Below are 13,516 nucleotides of genomic sequence, written 5' to 3' on the forward strand. Positions count from 1 at the left end.
TAGCGAATTTTGTTAAGTCTTGAGTTTCTAACACAACCTGGCATTATGGCATTCTGAAAGAAGCGTCCAACTCTTAGTAGCTTGCTCTATCAGCAGGGAATTACTAGCACTTAACACATATATCTTTCATTAACATTTGCCTCGAAAACAAACATTTCAAGTTTAATTTCCTGGAATCTATAGTTCGAATGGATATATAATACATTTGTATTTTTTAAACCATGGTTTTCTATTTGGGATTTCTAATCCTGCCATTTAATCGATACTATTTTTATGTTGTTCGTTTTGTGCTAGTCAATTAGAGTTCTGATTTTAGTCACTGAAACGTCAGATTTAAATGTTTTAAATGTGACATTTAAATGTTTTTAGTCTTTGAAGGCAGGGTCCCCACAATTCTGTCTTCATTTCGAGGATGGCAGGTGATAGTGACTCAGCCAGGAGCGTGTTCAGCCAGTTCTAATGGAAGGTTCTTTTTCTTAATGTTTTTATTGATGTCAGAGAGGAAGGGAGAGGGAGAGAGAGATAGAAACATCCGTGATGAGAGAGAATCACGGATCGGCTGCCTCCTGCATGCCCCCTACTGGGGATCGAGCCCGCAACCCGAACATGTGCCCTGACCGGGAATCCAACCCTGACCTCCTGGTTCATAGGTCAACCGACGCTCAACCACTGAGCCACACCGGCCGGGCTAATGGAAGGTTCTTTAGTGGAGGCTGAAACGCACGCAGTTGCATGAAAGGGGCAACATGAACAATAAACTAAAAACAGGAGAAAAGGCCGTTTTCAGCGTAGCAAACACTAAACCTCTGTTTACTTCCTGACTCCAAGGTCAGAGCATTGAGCGAAAATCCGCTTTTATATCAGCATAGAAAGCAACGGAAAGAGAGAGACTACGGTGAAGACAGAAGGCATTAAAAGGGTAGCTTCTGATAAAACGAGAAGCTAGAGGCAAACAGAAAAATAAGTAATAAAACTCCTAAGCTTTGCAGAGCATCAGGAGGTAGAACGTTCTGGAAGGGAGAGAAACACTGCAGACACCTGGTGGATGTTGCCAGGCTTCCGCCCGGCCCTCCAGCGCGCTGGCCCAGAGCCTTCCTGGGAGGCAGGACTTCCCCGCACAGCCCCGCACCTGCCACCAGGCCCCTCCCTGCGGGACCTTCGCAGCCACTTTAGGGGATGGGGACCATCTGGTCTCCTCCTGACAGCGCACACTGAGCGACCCCCCCCAGCCGCATTGCTGCCCCCACACAGTCCTTCCACACCTCCTTTCTCATTCCAGCCCCCGCCCCCGCTACCCCATTGCTGCCCCCACACAGTCCTTCCACACCTCCTTCCTCATTCCAGCCCCCCCCCGCCCTCTGCAGGGGGCTCAGCAGACCCCACAGGTCCTGCCCCACCCCCTGCTCCCCATTGCACTTGCACATCCTGTGGGCTTCTCATCACTGCCACTTCCACACACACAGTGTTCCCTGTGAGACAGCAGCAAACACAGACAGGCAACCTCCCTCCCTCCCTCCCTCCTTCCCTCCCTCCCTCCCTCCCTCCCTCCCTCCCTCCCTCCTTCCTTCCTTCCTTCCTTCCTTCCTTCCTTCCTTCCTTCCTTCCTTCCTTCCTTTATGTATTTATTTTTGTGTTGTTGTTGTTGATCCTCACCAAGGATATTTTTTCCATTGATTTGTAGAGGGAGTGGAAGGGAGGGGGAAGAGAAACATCGATTTATTGACTCGCGCATGTGCCTCAACCAGTGGCCCGGGATCCCGAGATAAGTGCCCTTGACAGGAATCGAACCCACAGCCCTTCATCCCAGGGCTGACACTCTAACCACTCAGCCAAGGCAATCAAACCTTCTTTGGCACTTCTGTCCCTTTCCTGCTGCCAGATTCTTTGAATCTAATCATGTCTACGCCCGTCATCATGGCACTGGAGCGGCCAGGGCTCAAACCTACCCCTGGTGGTAGCTACGTGACCTTGAACACCTTTCTAAGCCCGTTTCCTCATCTGTAAAATACCTACCTCAGCCCAGACCAGGAGGTCACAGTTTGATTCCCGGTCAGGGCACAGGCCCGGGTTGTGGGCTGCATCCCCAGTGTGGGGCGTGCAGGAGGCAGCTGACCAATGATTCTCTCTCATCACTGATGTTTCTATCTCTCTCCCTCTCCCTTTCTCTCTGAAATCAATAAAAATGATTTAAATAAATACGTGGATAAATAAATAACCTACCTCACAGGGTTGTTGGGACATATATGACAATGACTATATTAAGTACTTAGCCCAGTGAGAGACATGATAAATTTTAATTTATTACATAATTGTCTCCTACTTACTGACATCAAACCTGACATCTCCACAGAACTTCACCTTACCCAGAATGCTAATGGTCTTTTCTGACTGAGTCTTACAGCCTTTCCTCTGCCTTCTTTGACTATTCATGCCTTCATTCCCTCTATTCTCTGGACTTCCTTAATGTTGTGTTATCGATTCTTCCTTTTCTGGTAGCTTCTTTTTTGTCTGACTTACTGATTTGCTTTCTTCATTCTACCCTACCCTATGGAAGTCTATGGCTCCCTCTGCAGCCATTGCTCTTGTTGACAAGACTAAGTTGGATTAATAAATCAGAGAGGAGATAATGTTACCTCTTGTGCTTTGGGCAATGTGTTCTTACCCTTTGTTCTTCTTTACCTGCCTCCCTTCTACTTCCAAGTATAAAAATGTTATATTGGATTTAATTCATCCAAACAGGCAGAACTCCAGCACTATTAACACAGGAAGGCTGGAAGTATCTCGTTCCCTGTAGACATGGCAAGTGATACCTATAGCTGAACTGTGTTCAGATGATGATGATGATGATATTAATATTTTCCAAATATTGTAGAACTTGCACATTGGCTTAGCCTACGTTATCTGAGATTGTTCTTTAGAATAACACTGTAGGTAGTGACCTGAATTATCCAGCACATTTTATAAATGACTAGTAGCCCTGCACACGAATCCGTGCACTAGTAGCTCTCTGTGGGGCCTGGCCGCTCCGCGCCCGCTGCCCAGAGGCTCTCTGTGGCCCAGAGGCCCATCCGCGGCCGGGTGCTCACGCTGCCTGTTCTCAGTGGCCGCCCTCCCCCCTCACACACATTGGGACTAGGGGACTCCGGAGGGCCTGAGAGGACTGGGCGCCACCATCTTGTGGCTATGGGCGCCGCCATCTTTGTGACGGAGTGATGGTTAATTTGCATATTACCCTTTTATTAGATAGGCCATTTTAAAAATTCTGACTTTGATGCTGGGAGTAGTATCTTTTCTGTTTAAACCATACTCTTTTTTTTGCCCCTGTTCCATATAACTTCTCGGATGTGGCTTGTCTATAAATGCTAGATTTTAAAAAAGAAAAAAAGAGAAAAATATAAATGATGGATTTTAGGCTAAAGAATAGACAACATATCCTTATCCATTTTAGGGAAAACTAAGAAAAAGAAGTTAAATTTAAAACAGCAAATTGAGTTACTTATTAGCAGATTAAGAAAGAATTGTGAATTTCAAAACTTGATTGTAAGAGTTTGGGGAATGTATTTATTTGTGCTATTTACATCTTTTATTAATAAGAGCCGACTCTAAAATGTATATAGATTTAAGGTGGCAGAAGACATAGAAAAGTTGCAGTGTTAGAGATGCTAAAGGGTGAAAAGTTAGGCTTAGCTTAAATGGGGGATTTCACCTCTTTAGTTAGAGAAGTCTTCATGTTCCCATAGATCATATCCATTCATTCATTATTCACTCTGATTGTCTTTGGTTCCTACCTAACGAAGTCTGTTGTGTGTTTGTTTTTCAGATCTAAAGCGGGAAGCCAGTATCTGTCACATGCTGAAACATCCCCACATTGTAGAGTTATTGGAGACATATAGCTCAGATGGAATGCTTTACATGGTTTTTGAATTGTGAGTGTACATTCTGTTATTTTTTTTTAAGGGTTAAAGTTTTTAGCCACATTGGCTTAGGACAGTGGTCGGCAAACTCCTTAGTCCACAGAGCCAAATATCAACAGTACAATGATTGACATTTCTTTTGAGAGCCACATTTTTTAAACTTAAACTTCTTCTAACGCCACTTCTTCAACATAGACTCACCCAGGCCGTGGTATTTTGTGGAAGAGCCACACTCAAAGGGGCCAAAGAGCCGCATGTGGCTCGCGAGCCGCAGTTTGCCGACCACTGGGTTTAGGATAACGCTAATGCCTTCTTTTACAATTGAAGAATAGTTGTGAACTCATCTCTTTAGACCTGAAGTAGTCAGAGAAGAAGCATTGTCTCATCTTCAGGTTCGCAGTGCCGAGGGAGCAGAAGTTGGTCATGTTTAGTTACCCTCACATTCCTAGCATACTTTGGAGAAGAGGCTTTAAAAAGAAAGAGTTCAGAGAGATAGGGAAGCCCCAAAATAGAACATTCTGATCATCGGAGTCTTAGTGGGGAGGAGTGGGATGGCGGTGCAAGCCTCCACGTAGCCAGCCTCGCCAGCAGCTCCAAACAAGTGATAACACGCTTCACTTCCTCACTGATGCAATCGCCAGCATCAACAGGAAAGTCTGCAGATAACAGTGTATCTTGATTTCATTCAGCCCCTTGCCGCATTTCTCACACAATTATTGTCAATAAGATGGAGAAACGGGAGCTAAGGCTGGGACGGCTGGGGCATTGGACAGCTGGTTGGATGAGTGTGTCCAAAGTTCACACCCTTTATGGGATGCCATCCTCTTCTGTTCCAATTCCAATCAGTGGCTCTGATGAGGGTCCCTCGCAGGGTAGTAATCAAGGAGTTGCCGGGGCTGAAGTCATTTGAAGGCTCCACTGGGGATAGACCTTCTTCCAGTCTCACTCACTCGGTTGCTTCGTTCCTCAGGAGCTGTTGGCCTGAGCCGCCCTAGGTTCCTTGTTACTGGGTCCTTCCATGGAGCAGCTCACACATGGCAGCTGGCTGCACCAGAGCAAGCAAGCAAGTGGGCAAGAGTACGAACTAAATTGAAGTCAAGGCCGGTCAGCTTGGTTCAGTGCTTGAGCGTTGACCTATGAGCCAGGAGGTCACGGTTCGATTCCTGGTCAAGGGCACATGCCCAGGTTGAGGGCTCCATCCCCAGTAGGGGGGTGTGCAGGAGGCAGCCAGTCCACGATTCTCTCTCATCATAGATGATTCTCTCTCATCACTGATGCTTCTAGCTCTCTCTGCCTCTCCCTTCCTCTCTGAAATCAATAAAATATACTTAAAAACCCGAAGTCAATCTTGGAACCTAATCTCAGAAATCACACAGCAGCACTTCCGCCATATTCTGTGCGTTAGAAACAAGGCACTGGATCCAGCCCACACACAAGCGGAAGGGATTGTGCAAGGGTTGAATACCAGGAGGCAGCGATCACTGGGAACTGGGTCAAAGGCTACTCCCACAGAGGGCTGGCTCCTACATTGACTCTCTAGATCAGGATTTTACAATATTTCACAAGTTTGCAGCAAAGGAGCTGATGAAATGTCAGGCCAAAGGTAATAGCAACACATTCGTTCAAATCTGTAAGTGCGAGTTCACTGTGGATTTGGTTGTAGCTGCTTAGGTAAAAAGGATGTAGACGTTTGACAGCTAACTAAACAGCCCTGAGTGGAACCTTTGACTCTACTAATTATAAGTACATAGTATTCCGAGCCAAACCACACTCCCGCTGTATTGTATACTGCTCATTCTCCCGATAGTAAGCAGGCATTGCCATCCTTCCAGAGGGGATGGATAACCAGAGCGGGAAAGAACCTAGAAATTCTGTCATAGAGTCACAGCCTTCAAAACCTTTGTTGGCAAACCCACTAAAAGAATTTTGAAAACTACACTGAGTGGCCAGATTATGATAATCTCTGAACGCATAATAATCTGGCCACTCAGTGTATGTATGTATATATAAGAGGCCCGGTGCATGAATTCGTGCATGGGTGGGGTCCGGCCAGCCTGGCCAGGGGGAGGGGACATGGGCGGTTGGCCAGTCTGCCTGCTGGTCGAACTCCTAGTCGAGGGGACAATTTTCATATTAGCCTTTTATTCTATAGGATATACACTGAGTGGCCAGATTATTATGCATTCAGAGATCATAATCATCTGGCCACTCAGTGTATGTACCTCCTCACTTATTTTTTAAATAAGCTTACTGATTTTTGAGAGAGGGGAAGGGTGTGGGAGAAACATCAATTGGCTGCCTCCTGCACGCCCCCTACTGGGGATGGAGCCTGCAACCCAGGCCTGTGTCCTGACCAGGAATCAAACCCTGACCTCCTGGTGCACAGGATGGCGCCCGGACGACGCCCAACCGAATGAGCCACACCAGCCAGGTCCTCCTCACATAGTTTTAAGTTGATCTATAACAACTTTTGTTGTGAGGTTGTCATTTTCAGTTCCGCATATTCCTTTAAATATGTTTTCTTCGAAACTGTAGAGCCGCACCTTCTTCTCAGTGTCTGTCTGCTCGTTGACCTCAATGGCAAAGCTGGTCATCATTGTCAAACCAATGAGCCAAACCAGACTCGCTTTCTGACAGAAAAGAATCTGACTTCATTTTTCAAATAAACTTAAAGTGTGAATAGACGTCTCTGTGACAACCTGTTGCTATTGATTTCTAATTCTAAAATGGATCAGGCTTTGTTACGAATATATTGTCCGGATGAAATAAGATGGCTCTCCCCTTTCTTTCTTTTTTTAATATGTTTTTATTGGTTTTTAGAGAGAGAGGAAGGGAGAGGGAAAGAGAGATAGAAACATCAATGATGAACCCTAGCCAGTTTGGCTCAATGGATAGAGCATCCGCCTGCGGACTGATGGGTCCCAGGTTTGATTCCGGTCAAGGACACATGCCCGGGTTGTGGGCTCGATCTCCAGTAGGGGGCGTGCAGGAGGCAGCCAATCAATGATTCTCTCTCATCATTGATGTTTCTCTCTCTCTCATACTCTCCCTTCCTCTCTCTGAAGTCAATAAAAACATATTAAATAAGTAAATAAATAATAAAATAAAATTGCCTATTTACCAGTCCCAATAACACCTGATCCCAGTGTTAACCTAAATCGTTAGAACATAAATTTCTACTTGAAATTTTTTAACCTCTTTGGGGAATTTTTAAATAAAGAGAATACTATAATGAAAGTCAGTGTACCTGTCACCCAAGCTTCAACCATTAGCAACATTTTGCTATTCTTTTCCTACTTATCCTTTACTAATGTCTCTTCTATCTCCTGGAGATTTCTTTTTTTTTTTTATTCTCTCTTTTTTATTTTTTTCCTCTCCTGGAGATTTCTAAGCAGTGTCGTATCAACTGGAAGTTCTTCTGTTTGTATTTCTGACAGTATTCCTTTTTTATTATTTTTTTAAATATATTTCATTGATTTTTTTCCAGAGAGGAAGGGAGAGGGATAGAGAGTTAGAAACATCAATGAGAGCGAAACATCGATCAGCTGCCTCCTGCACACTCCCTACTGGGGATGTGCCCGCAACCCAGGTACATGCCCTTGACCGGAATCGAACCCGGGACCCTTCTATCCACTGAGCCAAACCGGCTAGGGCAGTATTACTTTTTTTAAATGACCGAAACAATATTATCACATCTAGCAAAATCAATAATAATGCCTTAATATCATATATTCAATTGATGCTCGGTTTCCCCTGATTGAACATGAACTCTAAAGGACATATTTCTAAATTTAGAAGTGTTTTATTAGCTCTAGGGACCTGGAAGTAGATTATAAATTCGTAGGTCAAATTGCTTCGTTATTTCTCAAAAGGATCCGAAACAAAATAGAAATATAAAATTGTTTTTGTATCATGATTTTTCATCAATTCACCCAAGTTTTTTGCATACTCTGATCTCCTGGGTCAGTGGTCGGCAAACTCATTCGTCAGCAGAGCCAAATATCAACAGTACAACGATTGACATTTCTTTTGAGAGCCACATTTTTTAAACTTAAACTTCTTCTAATGCCACTTCTTCAACATAGACTCGCCCAGGCCATGGTATTTTGTGGAAGAGCCACACTCAAGGGGCCAAAGAGCCGCAGGTGGCTCGCGAGCCGCAGTTTGCCGACCACGGTCCTGGGTGGAAAGCAAACAGTCAAAACCATTGATTCCTGTAAGATTTAAGGTCCCATGGATCAAAGAGCAAAGCAGTGAGCTTGTGTGCAGCTCCACCTACTGGCGAGGCAAGAGATTGCTCATCGAGCTGCAGGGCCAGGAGCTAGTCCAGAATTAGTTCCCTATTTCTGGCAACAGAATAGAATTCATTAGCTCCGCACTCAGGGACTCATTGCTCATTCTGCATAATATGGATCCTCACCCAGACAGAGTGGACAAAGAAGGGGAAACAATATAGTTGGGTTATCCGTGACTTTCTCTTTTAATATATTTTTATTGATGTCAGAGAGGAAGGGAGAGGGAGAGAGAGAGAGAAACATCCATGATGAGAGAGAATCAGGGATCGGCTGCCTCCTGCACACCCCCCACTGGGGATGGAGCCCACAACCCGGACATGTGCCCTGACCCGGAATCGAACCGTGACCTCCTGGTTCATAGGTCGACGCTCAACCACTGAGCCGCGCTGGCCGGGCTCAGTGAGTTTCTTAATATGCTATCTATATCTGTCTTTGCCACAGAGTATCTCTAACCATCTGTCCCATGTTTTTCCTAAACTGAAGTCATGAAATTATATGGCCTAATCATGTTAGAAAATCCTATAACATACCCATTATATGACAAATGGTTTATCAGTTGAAAGCATGCTCAAATACAGAAACTCGCTGAGCCAGAACTTTAGGCCTGGAAAAGATTAGAGCAGTAGACTTCAAAATGTGCCATTGGCAAGTCCTGAGCTTGCGAAACAAACATGTCCCCACCCAGTCCCCACCCCTAGTTCTCAGTTTCAACCAATGTGGGTCCAGAGCAGGAGGTCAAGAGGTGATTGACCTTTAAAGTAGGGGTCATACTCCTCAGAGACCATGTTGGCATTTTTCCCAGCACACAGTAGTTTGTTGGAAATGTACATGCATCTGCATTATATCTATTGCTTTGGGATTGCACTTATCTGTAGCAATTTGCTGAAACAGATTTTAAAATGTAGGTTCCAATTTAAAGACAGGGCTGCATTGTGTCACACACACCCTAAGTTAAATGTGTATTTCTACATCACACATCTGAGCTTGTCTTTAGTAGTGTCTGATACTTGAGTTAAGCTGTAAACCCTAAATTGGCTAGCCAAGGAATATTAATTACCTTATTATAGAATGATTACATAGACCACAGGGAGAGTTTTACAGTAACTAAATATGGATTTCAGACATCTGACATGAAAACAGTAGTTTGTATCTTTTAAAACAATATTAGCAGTGTGTATTTTTGAGCTCACAACAGAGATAAATAGACTGAAGGCGCTTTTATTTGTTATTTTAGTTCATTTTCTTTCGGTCTGGTGTTTATGTTTGGGATGGGAGTTTTTGTGGAATTCATTTCTACTGATAGAGTAGAATTGATTAATATTTATCAACAAACTTGCCACTTAGAGGAAAATAGATTTTTTCATATCAAGCAAGAAAAATCTGGACTGTATCATTTTAATTGCTATGAAGATGTGTACATATTTTATGTGTACATATTTTAGCTAGTCTGATCTACTTCGGTTTTTTGTTTTGATGTGTAATGATATAAATTGCCATTCATTCAGCATGTATTTCTTGAATGCTGCCTTAAGTGCTGGGTAATAGGAAATGGTTGGGGAATCGTGTTTGGTCCTAGTAAACATTAGAAACTAGATACTTACGGTAATTCAATAAGATATACGATAGGATGTAGCTGGTGCCTATGTAGGCCTTTGATAAATACTAGTGGCAAGAAAAAAACTTCTGTAACATTATAAACATGTTAAAATTAAACATTTCTCTTGACCAGCACTCCACTCTATTAAATGTTTAGTTGCATTGTAGTTTTAAGAACTGTATGTCAGGGGTCCCCCAGGGCACCCCTAGCTTTGACGATTCACTAAGAGAACTCAGAATTCTCACCATAGAGTCATATTCACAGCTCTGATTTATTGCAGCTAAAGGACATAGAGCAAAGTCAGCAAAAGGAAAGGGTGGGCGGGTTGAAGTTCAGGGCCAACGCATGCGCACTGTTGCCAACCAGGGAAGCTCATTGGACACTCAGCACCCCGGGGTTTTATCGGGGAGCTTGTCATGCAGGCACCCCGTCCCTGGCGCATACCAAATTCCAGACTCCCAGAAAGAAGGCAGGTGTTCAGGATAAATCACATGGTTTATGCAAAATGCTTTAGACACGGTGACCCCTCTTTTTAGTTAGGAGGGGAGGGAGTCCTCCGAATTCCCAGATGCCAATCAAGAGCCAACCTTGGAAGCAGGGCTGGTGTGGCTCAATGGATAGAGCGTTGGCCTGCGGACTGAAGGGACCCAGGTTTGATTCCAGTCAAGGGCACATGCCTGGGTTGCGGGCTTGATCCCCAGTGGGGGGCGTGCAGGAGGCAGCCGATCCATGATTCTCTGTCATCATTGATGTTTCTCTCTCTTTCTCCCTCCCTCTTTTCCTCTCTGAAATCAATAAAATATATATATTTTTTAAATATAACACTTTAAGCCTGCTACTATGTTAACTTTTTTTTCTGCACAAACTAAAATAGAGATAAATAGAAGGGTTTTGAGTTGATAAATTCCTGGATCTGCAAGCAAAATATAATTACCTATAAAAATAATTGCAGAGTTTGATGGTTTTTTTAACTTTTAACTATAATTACTGTATGATTTTGACATCCATTTAAAAATTTTTAGGTGTACCAACTTTTATATAAAACAAATCTTAGATTGAGATGTTATAGCATATAGTAGATTTTAAGCTTTGAATGCTATATTTGAAAATAAACTACATTCTGATGCCTGCTGTCTTAGAAATGTATTTGAAGGTGTCACTCTGGTAATTTATTTTGTATACGAAAGCTGATCTTCAACCACTAATATATACACATAAAATAGGCAGAAGATTCTGTTAACTTTCTTGGATTTAAAAGAAGCAGTTTGTTCATTTAAAAATGAAAATTATAAGCAGTTTTTAGTGTTGACAACCTTTACAATACACACACTTTGTACAAACTTAGAAATTATGGAAAATTATAACGACAAAAATAATACCATTTGCAAAAGTTAATCTCAGCGAGCATTTCAGGACATTCCTTGTACTTACACTCATTAGCACAATTGCACTAAATTGAGATCATTTTATATATGCAATTTTGTTTCCTGGTTCTTTTCCTTTAATAATTTCAAGCATGTTGCTACACCATTAAATATTTTAGGTATAATATTTTAATGGCTGTATTAAGATGTCTAAACTATATGCATGTGCCATATTTAATTTAATAATAGCCCTCTTGGGACATGTTGTTGGATATTTCCGCTGTTCCCTGTTAGAAATAATGTTATAATTAACAATATTCTTAGAAATACTTGTTCACACCTGATTGCTTTATTTCCTCAAAATAAGCTTTTAGAAGTAGAATTACTAGATAAAAGAATATATGAATACATAAAACACCTGCATCACACGTAGAATTAATCTTTTTATAGGCTATATGACATGTAGAAAAACGCATGCACAGAACTGTGCAGCTTAGAGGGTTATTGCAAAGTGGACAACATTGTAACCACAACCAAGTCAAGAAATTTGAACAGCTGCCAGCATCTCAAAAGCCCGTACCTCCCCCTGTCTGATCACAGCCCCCTACCTCTCTCCGAAGCCATTTTAGTCTAGACGCCACTTTCATGCTTTTATATCTTCACCATCCAAATAGGCATCCCTGAGTAATATAATTCAGTGTTATCTACCTTTTCAAATCTTTACGTGCAGCCCGGCTGGCATAGCTCAGTGGTTGAGCGTCAACCTAGGAACCAGGAGGCCACAGTTCGATTCCCGGTCAGGGCACAGGCCCGGGTTGCAGGCTCGATCCCCAGTGTGGGGCGTGCAGGAGGCCGCCGATCCATGATTCTCTCTCATCACGGATGTTTCTATCTCTCTCCTTCTCCCTTCCTCTCTGAAATGAATAAAAGTATACTTTAAAACAAGAAATATTTACTGCTTTGAGATGATAAAGATTAGCCTCCTATGTTTTCTCATCCAGCTGGAGTTGATTTGGGGTACCCTGTGAGGAAGCAGCTGGAGTTGATTTGGGGTACCCTGTGAGGAACCAGCTGGAGTTGATTTGGGGTACACTGAGGAACCAGCTGGAGTTGATTTGGGGTACACTGTGAGGAGCCAGCTGGAGTTGATTTGGGGTACCCTGTGAGGAACCCACTGGAGTTGATTTGGGGTACCCTGTGAGGAACCCACTGGAGTTGATTTGGGGTACCCTGTGAGGAACCCACTGGAGTTGATTTGGGGTACCCTGTGAGGAACCCACTGGAGTTGATTTGGGGTACCCTGTGAGGAACCCACTGGAGTTGAGTTGGGGTACCCTGTGAGGAACCCACTGGAGTTGAGTTGGGGTACCCTGTGAGGAACCCACTGGAGTTGAGTTGGGGTACCCTGTGAGGAACCCACTGGAGTTGATTTGGGGTACCCTGTGAGGAAGCAGTCCCGTTTCATGTCTTTCCATGTGGACAGTCAGTGGTCTCAAGATAATTACTGAAAAGACTGCTCTGCATTTTCCATATACATTTTAGAGTCAGATTGTCCGTACACACACACACACACACACACACACACACACACACACACACACACACCTGTTGGGGTTTTGCCTTGAATATTCTATCAAATCTTAGCAACTTGAGAATAATTGACATGTTTACAATATTGAATCTTCCAATTCCATAACCATGGTGTCTGTCTTCCCATCTATTTAGGTGTTTGATTTCTTGCAATAGCATTCTATGCTGTTCTCCACAAACGGCATATACTAGTACATCCTTTGGTAGACTTATTCCTAGGTATTTGTTTTCAAAGGTAGACCCTTCTCTGTTTCTCTCTCCCTCTTTCCCTCCTTCCTTGTATTGACTTGGTATTCCTTTCTATTCATCAAGCTTCAGCAATTCCAATAATTGAACTGTAGAATTGTTTGGGTTGTCTGCATATCTGATCATATCATCTGTGGGTGAGGAAGGTTTTGTTTATTCCTTCCAATTGGTTTTACATTTTATTTCTTTTTCTGCAATGGATTAGCATCCTGAAAAATGGTGATAGCAGGGGTTGGTTTGTTTTTTGTTTTGTTTTGTCTGCTTGTTTCTGATGTTCACGTTTGTCAAGCATGCATGGGTGGTGAATTGTTATTAAGTGCTTTTTTCTGTGTATGTTGAAATGATCCTATCTAATAAAAGAGTAATATGCAAATTGACCGTCACTCCAAGACACAAGATGGCCACCCCCATGTGGACACAAGATGGCCACCACAAGATGGCCAGCAGGGAAGGGCAGTTGTGGGCAGTTAGGGATGACCAGGCCAGCAGAGGAGGGCAGTTGGGGGAGAC

At 43.3% G+C, this 13,516-nt stretch overlaps 1 protein-coding gene across 1 annotated transcript in view; it reads left to right on the plus strand.

Annotated features, from left to right (window-relative positions):
* Positions 1–13,516, plus strand: part of CASK (calcium/calmodulin dependent serine protein kinase) — a 293,487-nt gene that overhangs the window by 104,598 nt on the left and 175,373 nt on the right. Inside the window, 1 exon segment of the mRNA XM_079765497.1 lies at positions 3,821–3,926. Coding sequence (XP_079621623.1) covers positions 3,821–3,926 — 106 coding nt within the window.

This window comes from Cnephaeus nilssonii, assembly GCF_951640355.1.
Source record: "Cnephaeus nilssonii genome assembly, chromosome: X".
NCBI lineage: Eukaryota > Metazoa > Chordata > Mammalia > Chiroptera > Vespertilionidae > Cnephaeus > Cnephaeus nilssonii.